General features: G+C 36.3%; 1 protein-coding gene across 5 annotated transcripts in view; it reads left to right on the plus strand.

The window, feature by feature from the left end:
* The window catches only part of RAB3GAP1 (RAB3 GTPase activating protein catalytic subunit 1), a 112,948-nt gene that overhangs the window by 84,096 nt on the left and 10,853 nt on the right, over positions 1 to 17,999 (plus strand). For all 5 annotated transcript variants that reach the window (XM_043573276.1, XM_043573277.1, XM_043573280.1 and 2 more), the window contains 2 exons: positions 2,790 to 2,927; positions 6,574 to 6,801. In XM_043573276.1, coding sequence (XP_043429211.1) covers positions 2,790 to 2,927; positions 6,574 to 6,801 — 366 coding nt within the window. The remainder of the gene's footprint in view (positions 1 to 2,789; positions 2,928 to 6,573; positions 6,802 to 17,999) is intronic.

Below are 17,999 nucleotides of genomic sequence, written 5' to 3' on the forward strand. Positions count from 1 at the left end.
AAAGTTAATTTTTTTTTACGTCTTTTTTCTTTCCAAGTTTTAATTAACAATATTCTTATTTTTAACGGGCCAGTTGCATATGTATTATCTTGGTTTGATTGGGTTAATGAAGAGTCCAAGAAAGTTATTCTGGAAGCTCAATCTTTATTTTTTTTTCAAAAGGCTATATACTTCCTTTGTTTATTTTAGATGCTTCATTTTTCATATTCAAATTTATTATCTAAATCTAGAATAATTTAAACTTATTTTTTTTCCTCAGCATGCATCATTTTTTTTAGAAATTCATTTTTATATCTTACATTTAGGCAAATCAGGGCAGATTTTTAGTCTATTTTACTTTCTTTAAAGTTAATCTCACTTAAATTATAATCATTGTATATGTACTTACATAAAATGACTGGAATTCAAAATGATTCCAGTTGAAACACACTTTCACACTTAAGAAATTAGCTTAAAATGTGCCATTAATCAATTGCGTATATCACACACAAAAATAATTTATATAGATCCTTACTTCATAAGAATTTAAGCACTCTTTTGTATTCCTTTCATGTAGATTTAGTTCAACCTAAAATTTATGGTTAGAAAAAGCTTAAAGACTACCCAATATTCTAATGCCAGGGCTAGAAGAGAAAACTATGGAGGATCTGTTAGAGCAAGAGTTGTAAACTAGTGGATTGAACCAAACTAGTAGTTCTCAAGGTTGGCATCAGATAGATGTCTGAGATTCTCTCTTCAGTTTGATGCTTCATCGTTTTGCCCCTTGATCTTGGGTAGGGCACTTGTCTCTGTGCCTCTGTTTCATCAGTTGTAAAATGCCCTGACCTCTTCTCAGTGCTCACGTGAGATCGTGTATATGAGAAAGCTTTGGGCATATTTAGAAGGGGTAAATATTTAAGTGTATAGTCCACAGGCTACTTCCTGCTTATATTCCTCTTGATCATGTTCTTTTTCACTTAGAGTTGGGCTGAGATTTCCAGGTAGGAAGGGTTGTCAGTGTCTTTTCAACATGTCATTTCTTTCCTATCATCCTGAGATTGCAGGGCTGTAGGACAATGAAAAGTAGCTCCTTTCCTAATGGAAAGACTGAAGGCCTGCTTCACTGGAGTTCATTTTTTAATTTGAGGTATTTTGATAATCAATGTGAAGCTCATAATGAAAACCTAAGTATTTTGTCTCTAATTGCTAGCATTTACTGAGTATATGCCAGGCTTTATTCTTCCTATGCCTTCCCCTCTCTGCCCCTCCCCTGCTCATGCTCTCTCTCTCTCTCTAAAATAAATAAAACATTAAAAAAAGAAAAAACTTCCAAAAATGAGGAAGATAGAAGAAAACAGTTATTTTGTTTGTTGCTATGTGTTTTGAATGCTATAGGTTTACCATGCTTCTATTTTATTATTGACAGATATTTGTGAAAAGTATTTATTTTTATGTCATTGGTTCTCAAATGAGGAGTGATTTTTTTGAACCCCCCAGGGATATTTGGTGATGCCTGGAAACTTCTTTCTGTTTTTTTGTTTGTTTGTTTGTTTGTTTTTGTTATTTTTGACAGAGAGAGAGTGTGTGTACATGAGCAAGCAGGGGGAGGGGCAGTGGGAGAGAGAGAATCTGAGGTGGACTCCATATTCAGTGCAGAGCCCGATGCAGGGCTTGATCTCACAACCCTGAGATCATGACCTGAGCTGAAATCAGAAGTCAGATGTTTATCTGACTGAACCACATAGGCACCCCTGGAAACATTTTTTCTTGTCATTAGGTGGAGTGGTGCTGTAAGCATCTGATAGATAGAGGCTATAGATACTGCTAAACATCCTACAATGCGAAGGACACACCCACCACAAAAAAATTATCCAGTCTAAAATGTCATTAGTGCCGAGGCTATGAAACCCTGCTTTACAGTAAGCTCTTGACATCTAGAAGGAATGTATTTATTGTCAAGGTGCTCTAAACACTTACTTCCACTGGGCTTTATCTTACTATGTAGGAATAGAAAAGTCCATGTTTTTCTGGCTTTAACAACGAAGCAGGCAAGCTTTGTTTGGTTAGTCTCTGGATTGTTGAGTGCTTTCATATTTCAGATATAAAATCTAATGGAATCAATTCTCAGAACTTTCCTTAAGTTCCTTTCAGCAGTTTTGAAATGTTTTCTGTCACTCTTACAATGATTCTACAGTTGTATCTTCCTTTAGATTTGCCTTAGCTTCTTTTTTATTTGGGGTTACCATTAAAATATATAATGTCTCTGATTCCTAAAACAAAAATCCAAATACTTCTTGTGGGAATTAGTATTTAGAATGTCTTTGGAACCTAAACTCAAAGCAGCTTTGCCAACATAAGACTTAGTTATTTGGGGTCTTTTAGTTGAGGTTCAAATCATTTGCCTTTATTTTAATTTTCATATTTATCAATTTTCTTCTCTTACTAGTTGTAATAAAAACCTGGTTGTAACTAGTGATGACACACATAAACATATCATTAGGACTTCATTTCTTATCATTAATAGGCAGGAAAATGTTCAGTGCACCCAAATTCCTGTCTTTTGGCTGTTAATCCTGTCAAGAAAAACATGATAATCTTATTTGTTGGGGGGGGAGGTATGCTGAAAGTCATATTTGTTATTAATTTGTTAATTTTTTATGTAGGTTCTAAAAAACTTGTGAATTTCTCTGAATTCTTTTAAATACAGATTTTGTGACTGCTAGAGATGAAATAATTGTTGTCTTTATTTTTATAGTTCTGCTTTTTCTAAAAAAAGCTGTTCATGAGCTTTGTCCTTTTGTGCTTCACAGGAACCAGCACCTATGACAGAAGATCTGCTGGAGGAGCAGTCAGAGGTTCTAGCTAAATTAGGAACATCAGCAGAAGGGGCTCACCTCCGAGCACGCATGCAGAGTGCCTGTCTGCTCTCAGATATGGAGTCTTTTAAGGTGGGTCACACTGTCAGAGCTTCGGAGTCTGTTTGGAGCTATTCTGGGATGAAGCTGTGAAAGTCACTCTCTAAAGTGGTGTGAAGGCTTGAATGTCTTTTTTATGAAATGTTTTGAGATCATTAGTAGTTACAGCATCCTACGTTTATCTCCTAAAGGTCATAGCCAGACTTGGTTCTTAAATTTAAAACAAGAAAAGAACAATCTTTGAATAGTAGTTGGAAGTTGAGAATTGAATCATTTCTGTATGTGCATTGGAATGTTTTTCTCCTTTATGTGTTTATCCAATTTAATGCACAGCTTTTAGGAAACCCTTAAGATTTAACATAGGCTGCTTGATTATACTCAGTTACAGTCTACTGAAGTTTTGGAGGGAGATATGTAAACAGTTATGTGATGAGTTCACTTAGGAAGGCAGTGTCAGAAAGGTGACTGACTCTACTGAGTGGGTCATGGAGGGTTTCTCAGAAGAGTCACTACTTGAGGGTAAGTAGGCATTTGCTACCTGAAGAAGAATATTTTAGGGTTAGATATAGTCCTGTGTTGGAACATAGAGGATTCAGAGAATGGTGACATTTGGCTTATTAGCTTAAAAACCCAGGGATGAAAAAGGTCTTTTTTTTTTTTTTTTTTCAATGTGTATTTATTTTTTATAGAGAGAGCACAAGCAGGGGAGGAGCGGGGGGCGGGGGAGAGGAGGGGACAGAGGATTCGAAGCAGGCTCTGCGCTGACAGCAGCAAGCCTGATGCAGGGCTCGAACTCATGAACCATGAGATCATGACTTGAGCTGAAGTCACTCAATCAACTGAGCCATCCAGATGCCCTTGTTTTTGAATTACTTATTCTTGAAAGTAGAGGCAAGGCCATGTATATTAAAACAAACAGAACAAAAACCCCAAGTGGGTAGCCTGGTGGGCCATAGGCCTTCCCTGTGCCTCCTGCTGATACTCTGAACTGTTTCCCATGCCCAGATTTTCCTCCTTGACCTGCTGCTATCTATGATGGTCTCCATCTCCCTGTTCCATAGCCTCCAATCAGTCCTGCTTTTGTGCTGTATGCCAACTTGAGTTTCATTTTTTTCAACAGAAACAACTTATGAAAACCTATGTCACTTTTATCTTCCCTGTTAGCAGATTGTAGGACAGTAAAAGGGAATGCTTTTATTCCCTGCTTATTTCCCCCATCTTTACCAAAAGAAAAAAAAGTCTTTAGTAAACTTCTTGATAGGTACATGTTTTTCTTAGAGACTAAGAAGATAGGGAATATCTGTGTGTTTTGTTCTGCCATGAGACAAAAGAGATGTATTGTTTTAAAACAAAATAGTAACAGTGGAAAAAGAGAGGACAGTTGGCTCTCAGGGCATGTGTTGAATCAAAAAGGTAGAAAAAGGGAATTGGCTTATGATGTATGTGCACAACAGGAAGTACCAGCCTCTGTAGCAGTTGTTTTCCTACCTGACCTCTAGCTGCCTTCATATTTATCTGCCCCTGTGCTGCTACCGCATCCTTGCAGAGGCCCTTCTAGGATCTAGGCACTCCTAGGATCTATGAATCTAGGATTCATAATCGAAACTGTAAAAGCTTTCCTCTAGAAACATATTAGCCCCTTATGGGAAGGTTCTGTGTGATTCCAACACTGTACTTCAGCAAACCAAGCTCATTGGACTCTTTTAGACTCACTTGGGTACCTGCAAATCTCTTAAAATATTCTTTTAATAAAAAGATTATATTTCAAATAGCCAACTTAAACACATCTGCCCCTGCCTATGTGGGAATCAGTTAATAGGTTTAAGGAAATACATAGTCACTCTAAAGTAGATATGGTTGCCTCTCCTTTTTTATATGGGGGTGACTAGTATTAGGGGCCCTTAGGAGAGTCTGCAGAGCTTTGGGTGGATGCTGATAGGTACCTTAGGTACCTGCCCCTCTCAGTTCCAGAAGGGCAGGACCTATTCTCAAGCATTTCCTTGGAGTACATACTGTAACAGTAGAAAGAAAACACAGCTGAAGTGAGCCTTGACCCTTTTTTTGGTAGCTGTAGGTTAAGCCTGGTACATGGTACAGTAAGGCAAGCCAGAAGAAAGAATTTTGGTGTGAAAGGTCTTTTTTAACTTGTGTACTACGGGATGTTTTTATGTGGGTGTGGTGTTGCCTGGTTAATAACCAGATCTTTGTACATGAATCCTGAGTCATGCAGTAATCTTGACCCATTACTGTTTGCAGCATTTTTTTATTGCCATGATGCCATAGTCGTTGGAAGTTTATGTTGCTGACTCTTCCTCTGAGTCCTCATCCCTCAGGAGAATTTCTTGAATTGATAGGGATGGTGAAGCTGGTTGTCAGGGGACTCAGTGAGGACAAATGGGCAGTTTTGCTCTTCACATTTAAGGCTACTATTCTTATCATGTCTGTTTTCATTTTGGTCTGGAGTTATTTTAATTTAAAAAGGAAGAAAATGACCTTTCTGCTTTTTTTTTTTAATTTTTTTTTTTAACGTTTTATTTATTTTTGAGACAGGGAGAGACAGAGCATGAACGGGGGAGGGTCAGAGAGAGAGGGAGACACAGAATCTGAAACAGGCTCCAGGCTCTGAGCAGTCAGCACAGAGCCCAACACGGGGCTCGAACTCACGGACAGTGAGATCGTGACCTGAGCCAAAGTCGGACGCTTAACCAACTGAGCCACCCAGGTGCCCCGACCTTTCTGCTTATTAGCACATTCTTGTTAATGTTTATATCACTTAACTATTATAGGCAAATAAAATAGTACGTATAGCAGGAAGTATATGTTGTGGTAGAGAATATAACTAAAAAGGTATGTATTTAATGTGTGTACACATATTCTTTGAGTTTGTGTATATATACATACATACATGCCTATCCTTAGTATTCTACTAATACATCACTGGACACTTGCAAGAAGACTTCCATGCCTTACCACTAACACTGTGAAGCCTCTACTTTTTTTCCAGGCTTGAATGTAGAATTACTTAAGAACTTTGGCATGCATCATCATTAATTCTATAGACTTATCCAGTAAATGAAAGTTTAATTAGTTGGTTTCAGAAGCTGAAAAGCAATAGTTAGAATTCCAGTTCCTTAACAACACAAAAGCAATGTATGTGATGGTAATTTGTTGTATAAAGTACAAGAATTTGATGACTGAATAGAACATTTCTGAGGTTGGCTGATACTTACTGCAGTACCAGTATTGATTTTTGAGAGAAAAAAAAGAGTAGAACTTTTCCATTATTGTGTTATTATTCTAATTGTGTTGTGTATTATTTAATTACTTGAGTCAAGCTTATTTGATACTTTTCCAACTATTGAGTAGTTACTATGCTATAATTTTTAACTAACTTATATAACTTATAATCCACTTAAGAGAGTTATTTTCATTTTACAACAGATTTTTATGTCTAAATTCATCGAAGGAAAATGTGTTCTTTTTCTGCAAAGTGGAGACAACAAAAGAAAATGGTTTTGGTACTTGAACATCTGGCCTATTTTAAAGGCCACACTCAGGTCACATATTAGATTTTGTAAAGATTAGGTAATTTTTGGTGAAAGTATGATTTTGCAAACAAGCTTATCACTAACTGTTGATTGTTACTGGATTCTGCTGAACTTTTTTTGCCTTATTTTAGGCAGCAAATCCAGGTTGTTTTCTGGAAGATTTTGTGAGGTGGTACTCACCCCGGGATTATATTGAAGAGGAAGTCATTGATGAAAAGGGCAACATGGTTCTGAAAGGAGAACTGAGTGCCCGAATGAAGATTCCAAGCAATATGTGGGTAGAAGCCTGGGAAACAGCTAAACCAATTCCTGCCAGAAGACAGAGGAGACTTTTTGATGATACACGGGAAGCAGAAAAGGTAACTGAGGTTTGGGTATCTAACACCAGAAAGCTAACTATTGTTCTAACATTTTAAAAACTTACTATAATAGATGTTTAAGCCTTAGACACACTTGAGAAGCAAAGCATTAAAATTTAATGAGCCTTTTATGTATCTGCTATTCATATTTAAGATTTTAAAACTACTTCCAAATAGCCAAAGAATAAGGCATGCATATTTTATATAGAATGCTTACCATCGGACTGCCTTATAGCATATGACAAAAGATGGTCACATCCTTTGACCTAGCAGTTTTATTACCAAAACAGTTTGTTAAAGAAATAATGAGAAATACATAAAGATTAATGTATAAGAATGGTGTTCAACAAAGTTTTCTAGTGACAAAGTAGACACAATAAAAGTTTCCAAAAATAAGCTTGGTTTAATAAATTATGGTATAATCCATTTAGTGGTCTGCTTTGTAATTGTCAAAAAACATTTGGAGTTCTGGAGAATAGTGACAGCTACCTGATAACAAATTGTCCTACGCTTTCTCCCTCCCAGCTATCCCCCAAACCCCATGAAATCAATAAGTAAATAAATCTATGCCTTTGGCATTACTAAGAGGTAGAGACCTCAGTGACCTTCAAATTAACTCTAAGTTGGGAAATAAGCCCAATTTCAAAGGAGTTCCCAGTACTGTAAGCCTGTGGGTGTAGAGAGCGGGGCAGGGAGTCTTCAGAAGAGCTGAGGGATGCAGAAGACTTAGATGGAGCACAGAGCCACCCCAGAAGGAGAGAGCCTAACATTAATACTCAGTGCGGGTATGGCTTGAAAATTCACAGCACTGGCTACAGAGAAGGGACTTTAAGTAGGATTAGAAGTAGAAGTAGATACTCAGACGTTGCCTTGGGAAGAACTAGATATATGGAGAAGGAATTGCCCCTTTGAGATAAAATGGTGATGGGAAAAAAGGAATAAGGGGGAAGTTAGGAATCCTGCAGAAATGCAAGAGAAATAAAACCTATCAATCTCTGTCACCTTCCCTTCTCCCAATCCATTAAAGAAATGGTGCAGAAGAGAGCACTTTTAAACTGACATGACTAGGACTAGTAAAGAGCAGACCATATCCATACAAAACTACTATAAAAACAAAAGAAAACAGAAAATGCAGATTGGGTCATTTCAGCTAATGAAAACATTTCCCACAAAACTGACCACGAAACAGGAAAAAATTGTAACACTCCAAAGAAGTAAGTTGTCTTCAAACCAGCATGGGGAATATGAAGAATCATGTTTAATCAGATATACTAAGAGCCAAGAGCAGAAATGGACCAAAAAACTCCATGAAGAAATGAAGCCACAGCTGGTTTAACTCTCAGGGTAGGAGTAGAAGAAAAAGACAACCATATCAAAAATAAAGACTAAATTACAAAGGGCCTATAGGAGAATAGATTTACATTTAAATTTGATAAAAGTAAACAAGGAAAAACAGCAAAAACAGCCAAGAGAATGAAAATGCATGAATAGTTAAAGGAGTTGAAGAGAAACTAGTAAAAATGGAAGATAGGAAAAGTAGAAGTAATATTCATTTTATCAGAGTCTTTGAAGAGGAAAAACCAAAACACTGGATCAGAACTAATATTTGAAATTGCAATCCAAGAAACCTTTCTGGAAATAAAAGAAAACCTGAATTTATATATTGAAAGAGCTCCCTGGGTATAGAGGAAGATGCACCAGAAGTAATGAACTCCAAAATACTTCACTATAAAACTGCTAGAACTTATGGGGGTGGGAGGGAGGAGAGGGTAGGTGATGGGTTTTGAGGAGGGCACCTTTTGGGATGAGCACTGGGTGTTGTATGGAAACCAATTTGTCAATAAATTTCATTAAAAAAAAAAAAACTTAAATATTTAAAGAAAAAAAATTCTCAGGACTTCTAGGCAAAGAAATGAAAATAATTTACAAGGAAAGAGAATTAGATGTCAGATTTCTCAAAAGCAAGGCAATGTGGAGCAGCATTTTCAAGAACTGTAAGTAAAAAGTATAATTATATGCCACCAAAGTGTCCACATAGTCAAGACTATAAAAATATTTTCTCTGAGTTTTTGTACACACACATTTCTGTACATACTCACCCTTCCTGAGGACTCTACTAGAGCTGCCCTAATAGAACATTCTGCAGTGTTAGAAACATTCTATTGCTGTGATGTCCAAAATTATAGCTACTGGCCATATGTGGCTATGATGAAAACTTGAAATGTGGCTAGTATAACTGAAATTTTAAATGGCTACATGTGGCTAGTTGCTTCCTTATTTAACAACATACAGGAGGATAAACTTCATCCAACCAAGATGTGACTGGGGAAACTTTGACAGAGGGCCTGTGGTGAGCATTTTATATCTTTAATTTTAGAGCTAAGACTAAAACTGAGGATATAGGTAGAAGAAGATGTAAAAATTGTAGTAGAATGAGAAGTTGGGACAAAAAGAGGATGGGGGGGGGGAGGGAAGTAGAATGAGATCATTGATTTAAATATAAATAGATAATAAGTGGTAATCAGAAAATACCCATTTAAAAATTGGGTTCCACGCTGCTTATGGAGCCTGCTTAAAATTCTCTCTCTCTCCCTCCCTTTGCCCCTCTCCCCAGCTCACGTTCTTTCTCTGTCTCTTTCAAAATATAAAGTAGAATAGATTAAATTAAATTAAGTTAAATTAAAATGTCAGACCAATTGCAAATACTTAGAGTTAAAGGGAACTAAGGGCACAAAAAATGTATTACTGCAAAGATAGCTACTAAAATAAAAATATAGAACTTCCTAAGGACCAGCAAAAGTTGTTTTAAAAAGAAAGAACACACAACAGATGAACACACATAACAATGATCACATCACACACAGAATAAGTCCTGTAAAAATCCAAGTGTCTGCTACAAACAAGGGATTCATTGATTCAAAAAGGCTACAAAGTCAGAATGGCTAAAATAAAAAAGGTAAGAAATAACAAGTGTCAACAAAGATTTGGATAAAAAGGAACCCTCATGCATGGTGGGAATGCAAATTGGTGCATCCATTATAGAAAGTAGTATGGAGGTTCCTCAAAAAACTAAAAATAGAATTAACATGTGATCCAATAATTTTACTATTGGGTATTTACCCAAAGAAAATGAAATCACAAATTCGAAAAGATAGATGTTCCCCTGTGTTTATTGCAGCATTATTCACAAGATCCAAGATTTAGGAGCAACTGGAGTGTCTTTTGATAGATGAATGGCTAAAGAAGATGTGGTATATGTCTATAATGGAATATTACTCATCCATAAAAAAGAATAAGATCTGGCCATTTGCAGCAACATGGATAGATCTGGAAGATATCATGCTAAGTGAAATAAGTTAGTCAGGGAAAGACAAATACCATATGATTTCACGAATATGTGAAACTTAAGAAACAAAACAGGGGTGCCTGGGTGGCTCAGTTGGTTAAGTATCGATTTTTGATTTCTGCTCAAGTCATGATCTCACAGTTCGTGAATTCGAGACCCACATTGGGCTCTGTGCTGAACAGTGTGGAGCCTGCTTGGAATTCTCTCTCTCCCCTCCTCACTCTGCCCCTTCCCCCGTCTCAAAAATAAATAAACTTTTAAAAAACCTTAAAAAAAAAAAAAAACACTGAAACACAAGAAACAAGACAACTGAAGAAAGAGAAAAAAAATGGACCCTTAAGAATAGAGAACAAACTGATGCTTGCCAGAGGGAAGATGTGTAGGGTTGTGAGTGAAATAGAAAAAGAGGATTACCAGTACACATTTACTGTGATGATCACAGAGAAGTGATACAATTGTTGAAGCATTATTACTGCCTTAAACTAATATAACACTGTATTGTTAGTTATGCTTCAAAAATTAAAAGTAAAAAAAAATACATAGAATAGAGATATGATCAGAGTAAGGGTATAGCCAAATTATTCCTTTAGTTTTCTGCCTATGGTTAATTATATAATTAAATTTGTTTTATCATATACACAAAAAGAAGGTTACAAAGTAAATAATGGACAGATTCATCAGGTACCTGAAAGCAATAAAAAAAGGGGTTATGATCCTGATATGAAATAAGGTAGAATTAAAGCAGAAGAGCATTAAAAGATGCTTTATAAGCTAAAAATGGTATTTCACAGTGAGGGTATGATATTTGTTAATATTTATACACTAGATAACAGCCATCTGTATAAAATAGGAAACCATAGGAAGTAAGGGAAGAAACAGATTGAAACATACTCATAACAGAGGACTTTGACCACATTACTCTTTGTACAAGACAATCAAGTAGTCAAAACTAAGGAAATATCTAAGATAGTAAGGCTGATCTTTTAGATATATCCCAAACACTGTACCTTAGCAATAGAATACCTTCTATTTCACATGCTCATGGAGCATTCACAAAAACTGATAGTATATTAGGGCACAAAAAAAACACAGCAGGATTCATCATGAAAATATTATCAGTACTCTGATCTCTGCAATAAAACTAGAGATTAAAAATGAAACAGCAATAACAAGGGATGCCTGGGTGGCTTAGTTGGTTAAGCATCTGACTTTTGATCTCAGCTCAGGTCTTAATCTCAGGGTCGTGAGTTCAAGCCCCACACTAGGCTCCACACAGCCTACTTAAATATAGAAAGAAACAACAAAAAAAATCTTGGGCTTCTCCCTGGAAATTTAAAAGCCTTATATTAACTTTTAGGTAAAGGAGAAATACTAAAACAAACTTCTGAAAAATAATGTAAACACTGTATATCCGAATCTATAAGACATATTTAAGGAGTGATGAAAGCAAAATCCATAGCCCTAAATACCAACGTCACGAAAATAGAAGGCATGCATGGCTGGCTTAGTCAGTGGAGTATGAGACTCTTGATCTCAGGGTTGTGGGTTCAAGTCCTATGTTGGATATAGAGATTATTCAAAAATAAATGAAAATTACTGAATTAATTTCTAACTCAAAAAGCGAGAGAAAGAACAACAAAAGTAAAACTATAAGAAAACCAGAAGAAGGTAATGCTAAAGATAAAAGAGAGTGATGAAGTAGAGAACAGAAAAACAGATCAAATTAATAAATATGGTTTTATTTTAAAAAATCAAAATTGGCAAATTGTTAGGGGCGCCTGGGTGGCGCAGTCGGTTAAGCGTCCGACTTCAGCCAGGTCACGATCTCACGGTCCGGGAGTTCGAGCCCCGCGTCAGGCTCAGGGCTGATGGCTCAGAGCCTGGAGCCTGTTTCTGATTCTGTGTCTCCCTCTCTCTCTGCCCCTCCCCCATTCATGCTCTGTCTCTCTCTGTCCCAAAAATAAATAAACGTTGAAAAAAAAAAATTAAAAAAAAAAAAATTGGCAAATTGTTGCTTTAATCACAAAAGAAAAGGAAAAGCATGCATTACAAAATAAGAAATGATAAAAAGTGCCAATAATTATTGATACAGAGGAAATATTTTTAAAAAATACTTTATATGATTGTGCATATAAATTTGAAAACCAAGATGAAATGGAGGATTTCTTGGGACAATACAGTATATAAAAAAATGACCCCAGTGAAGATAGAATATGTAAACAGACCAGTTTCCATAGAAGAAACAGACAATTATCAAGAAATGACCCCATAAAAAAACACCAGGCTTAAGCTGGTTTCACAGGGGACTTCATCTAAATGTTGAGAGATCAGATAGTTCAAATGCTGCTTAAATTGTTTCAGTACATAGCAAATGAAGGAAATCTTCCAAAATCTTTTTATCGTAAACTGTGACTATGACATTGGTCCCTAAGACTGGTAAAGGAGGCATATCTAAAAAAAGTACAGACCAGTAATACTTAAGAAATTTAATGTAAATCCTTTTAAGTTTGTTTAGAGAGAGATGAAGGTGAGGGGCAGAGAGAGCCGGAGAGAGAGAATCCCAAGCAGGCTCCTTGCTGTCAACGTGGAGCCTGATGTGGGGCTCTATCTCATGATACCATGAGATCATGACCTGAACTGAAGTCAAGAGTTGGACGCTCAACTGCCTGAGCCACCCAAGCACCCCGAATGCAAAATCCTAAATGAACAGGCTCTTAACTACTTTGAGATAATAATACATGTCAACTGAGTGCAACAGTGATTTTTTTTGAAGTTTATTTATATAATTAACTTCATTAATAGGTCTAAAAAGAAAGTATATCATTATCTTATATGTACTGAAAAAATCTTTGATAAAATTTAATACTCCTTTCTAATAAAAGATTCAGAATTAAGAATGGATGGATACTTCCTTAAAATAAAAAAATGTATATAGACCTCAATCCTAAACAAAGCATCTTAATTGGTGAACCCTAGAACTATTCTCACTAAGGTCAGGAATGAGGCAAGGGTGCCTTCTGTCTCATTTAAAGTTATTTAACGTTATTTTGGAGACATTAGTCAATATAATTAGAAAAGAGAAAACAGAGACATAGAAGTTGAAAGAACTTTTTGTTTGCAGCTGCTATGACAGTATACCTGGAAAAATCTAAAGAATCGGTGATAAAAGTAATTGAAAATAATTCAGCAAGGTAGCAGAATATAAAGTTAATATGTATCTAGTAGCCTTCATATACACAAATAATAATAATTCTGAAGATGTGAATGACATTTTCTCTTCATTATAAGTGGGAAAAAAAAAGGTGAAATGCCTAGAAATAACCAGAAATGATAGAAATATGAATAAAGAAACACTCCTGAAAAACACACATGAATAGATATCACTTGTTCTTGGTTAGGAAGTCTCAACATCATTAAGTTTAGTTCTACTTAAATTAATTTATAAATTTAATGCAGTCCCATAAAGTATGAAAAAGTCTTTAGTATGGAGCTAGACAAGTTGATACTCAAATTTATCTGGAAAAATAAACATGCAGGCTTAGGACTCAGAGGTTTGGAGAGTGACTTTTAATGGGGTTTTTTTGGGTTCATGGATGTGTTTAAAATTGTGGTTTTGGTTGTACAACTCTGTAAATATACCTAAAACTATTGGATTGTACACTTTAAATGGGTGAATTGTTATTTTAAAAAAGCATACAAGAGTAGCTAAGAATGGATTGTAAAGAAAGAGTTATGAAAAGAAAGCTATGAGGCAGGTGAATGGTGGGGGGGCGGGGAACTAACCCTACCAGATATTAAAGCATAATACATAGCCTCACTATTTAAATAATATGATAATGGTGCATAACTAGACAGCCCAGTGAAGGAGAATGGAAAAAACATAAATACATATAGAAATCTAGTATATGATGAAAATGTCATCTCAAATCACTGGTATGGATAGACCTTTTAATACATCTATTTGGGATAACTGAGTAACCATTTGGCAGAAGATAAAATTAGATCTATTTCTCATACCATACATAAGAATAGACTGAAAAAGAAAAGGGTGCCTGGGTGGCTCAGTCGGTGAAGCATCTGACTTTGGCTCAGGTCATGATCTCACTGTTCATGATTTGGAGCCCCTTATTGGATGAGCACAAGCCCCACTTTGGGTGAGCTCGATCCCCGCTTCGGGTGAGCCCTGCTTCTCTCCCTCCCCGCCCCCCCCCCCCCCTTGTGGGATCCTCTCTCTCTCTCTCTGCCCCTTGCTCATTTGTGCCCTCTCACTCTCAAAAAAAAAAAAAAAAAGTCAAAAGACAAATGATAAACTGGGAGAAATATTTGTAAAGTGGAAGAAATGTATGTATTACAGATAAAGTGCAAAAATACTATAGAAACATGGGCAAGAGATACGAGGAGATAACTCATCTACCCAAAAGATAATTACCCTTAAACCTTTCAAAAGATGTTCAGCTTCATTCATAGTAAGAGAAATGCAAATTTATAAACTTCACTGAGATAACCATTTCTCACACATCAGATTGGTAAAAATTTAAAAGCTTAATAAATACCGAATGAGGCCCTGAGGCAACAGGCTCTTTTGAACATTACTGGTGAGAGGCATGACGGTACAACCCCCTATGGAGGGGAATTTGGCAGTATTTAATAAAACTTACATGTGCATTTACCCTTTTACCCAAAAAGCAATCCCATTTCTAGTAATTTACCCTAGTATTTTCAAAACAAAAATAAAGATGCACTAAGTTGTTCATTCCTGTATTGCTTGTAATTAGAAAATACTGGAAACTATCTGTATGCTCAAATTTAGGAGCTTTATTGAATAAACTGTGGTTGATCTACATAATAGAGGACTTTGCAGTTTTTTAAAAATGAGGAAAATGTCTATTAACTGATAGTGATTTTTAGGATGTTTTTAAGAGAGAAGTAAAGTACAAATAAATATATGTAGTGTGCTTCATTTTGTGTAAAAAGAGGGGGAGATTAAGAAAACACTTACCTCTTTATCTTCACAAAAACAAATTTATCTTCACAAAACTGAAAGCATTGAAATTAGTTACCTGGAATGGTTGAAAGGGGGAAGAAAATATAGAGTAAAAGGAGTGTGGAAGGGAGTGACATGTAGAGAAGAGTATACTTCCTGTACACTTTGACTTCTGGAAAAATGTTAATTGCCTGCAGAATCAAAAATTAAATTAACAAGAATAGACAGGGGGGACATGACCAAAACTGAAAGCAAGCTGGATAAATGAACTCGGGTGTGATTCAGATAATAACATAACCACACTGAAACGAGGTCAAGGTTGGGAGGATAATTTAACTCAAGTAATTTATGATCAACCACATAAGATAATGTTTGACTGTATACCCTCTGGTTTGGCGGGAGGTGGGAGAGCACTGCAGACAAATCCTAAACTTTGTTTTCTAAATTTGTTTGTTGTAGTTATGTGGGTAAGCAGTTCTGAAACTTTTGGGTGGATTATTGTTTGAGCAAATGAGTAATTAAATGTGTTGGTGGTGTTAGAAGCCAGAATTATTGCTGTGGAAGTGCGATGCAAACATGGAATTGAAGAAAGTGAGGGAGACCCAATGGCAGTGGACTGGAATTGGAAGTGTTGGTGTGGAACTATAGGTTTCTAAAGTATCGATAGGTATGTGGGTATATGCATGTGCATATATACAAGCATATATTTCGTAGCTTTCTTCTGAAAGTGTCTAGAAGCAGGGACATCTCAGTAGCAGTAAACACATATATATTGATTTCTAGAACATTTCTTACTAAAAGGAACTGTGTCTTCCTCAGAGAAATGGCTGGTTTGGGAATTGGGATAAAGAAGGTATAATATGAATGTGGAACATTAGGTGTTGCCAGAAAATAAGAAACTGCTTAAAAAGAGGAGTATTTCCTAAGGAGGTAGCTTAAAGGAACTCTTATTGTCAAAACCTGGACAAGCTGAATGGCAAATAATTAAGGATGGTAACAAATTATAAACTATTGGAAAAAAGTCAGCACCCATGGGTCTCCATTGATAATTTACAGATAAACAAATGAGAGAGAAGGGAGGTATTGCAGCTCAAAGATGACAGATGAATATGGAGGGTATGCTGGAGTTGAAAACCCTTCATTTTACAGCAGTATTCATAGTAAAGATTAATTGGTTTAAGTAAGAATTAACCAAGAGATGTCCAGGTGGGAATTTGGGTGAAGAGCATCATACTTGCATGGTTTTAAAGTGTTTCTCCACAGATTACTTCTGAATTGCAAGGAAATAATAACTATGTAGTAGAGAAATGGGGTAATACCTTGAGTGGATGGTCAAAATTAATATCACTAATAAGGGGCAGATGCAGATTGTCTACATCGAGATGTGTTGTCAGGATCCACCAGCACTTAGCACTGATCCGAGATTGTATATTTTGCATCAAGTCATGAGGAAACATTAGGTAAACCCAAGATGAGAGACATTGTATTCTAAAAAGAGCCAAAAAAAAAAAAAAAAAACCCAAAACACCAAAAAACCCCCCAACATACCATTGTAGGAGTATATTAAAGGGACACAGGAACCAACTAAAACATTTCCCAATGGCCAGTACTGGAACAATTTGAACAATAAAATAAAATACTATTGGACTGTAACTCAAAGTATGAAATAAACATCCTTGAGTCTATAGTGATACAAATAAGTAAATAAATTGGTGAGAAGAGACCAATCTAATGCAGAAGAACTCCAAATCTACTCTGCCTACAAGGAGGTGGAGCATAAATCCCAATCCATAAACATGGGCTGTACAGAGTGATTTCCTTTAAAGAGTACAGTATTTAAATTAGAGAACATGAGTAAATTTACAGTGCAGACATCTGACAATACTGTCTTAGCCAGGTGAGCGAGGTTAACAACAGGGATAAGTCATCTTGGTAGTTTCATGTGCTGTTGATATGAGGTGATAAAGTAGCACTTTACATCTCTTGTCTTCCCAGAAATACCTAGCCCCAGTTTGATCATAAGAAAAACATCAAATAAGTTCGAGTAGAGGCTCTTGTTACAAAATACCTGACTAGAATTCCTTAAAACTGTCAAGGGCAGTGAACACAAAGGAAGTCTAAGAAAGTGTTACATGTAAGGGGAGCCTACAAACATGACTACCAAATATAATGTATCCTGGATGGGCTCCTGAAATAGGAAAAGGACATAAATAAAAACTAAGGAAATTGAAGGATGCCTGGGTGGCTCAGTCGGTTAAGCATCCGACTTAGCTTAGGTCATGATCTCACGGTTTGTGGGTTTGAGCCCCGTGACAGGCTCTGTGCTGACAGCTCAGAGCCTGGAACCTGCTGCGGATACTCTGTCTCCCTCTCTGTTTCTCTCTCTGTTTCTCTCTCTCTCTCTCTCTCTCTCTCTCTGTCTCTCTCAAAAATATTAAAAAAAAAAACAACTAAGGAAATTGAATATACAGATATTGACAGTATGATTCATAATAGCAAAAAAGAGGAACAAACCTTCATCTGTCAACTAATGAAGGAGTAAATGTGGCATATTCATACAATGGCATACTATTGAGCCATAAAAATGAATGAAGTTCTGATACATGGTATAACACGAACGAACCTTAACATTGTGCTAAGAACCTTAACACTGTGCTAACAGTGTGCTAAGTGCTAAGTGAAAGAAACCAGAAATAGGAGGCCACATGTTACATGCTTCCATTTATGGGAAATACCAGAATAGGCAAATTCATGAAGACAGAAAGTTAGTTTAGTAGTTACTAGGGGCTAGGAGGTGGGAGAAATGAGGGAATGACTGCTGTTGGGTAATGGGCTTCTTTTTGGGGTGATTAAGATGTTTTGGAATTA

The sequence above is a fragment of the Prionailurus bengalensis genome, chromosome C1 (genome assembly GCF_016509475.1).
Source record: "Prionailurus bengalensis isolate Pbe53 chromosome C1, Fcat_Pben_1.1_paternal_pri, whole genome shotgun sequence".
Lineage (NCBI taxonomy): Eukaryota > Metazoa > Chordata > Mammalia > Carnivora > Felidae > Prionailurus > Prionailurus bengalensis.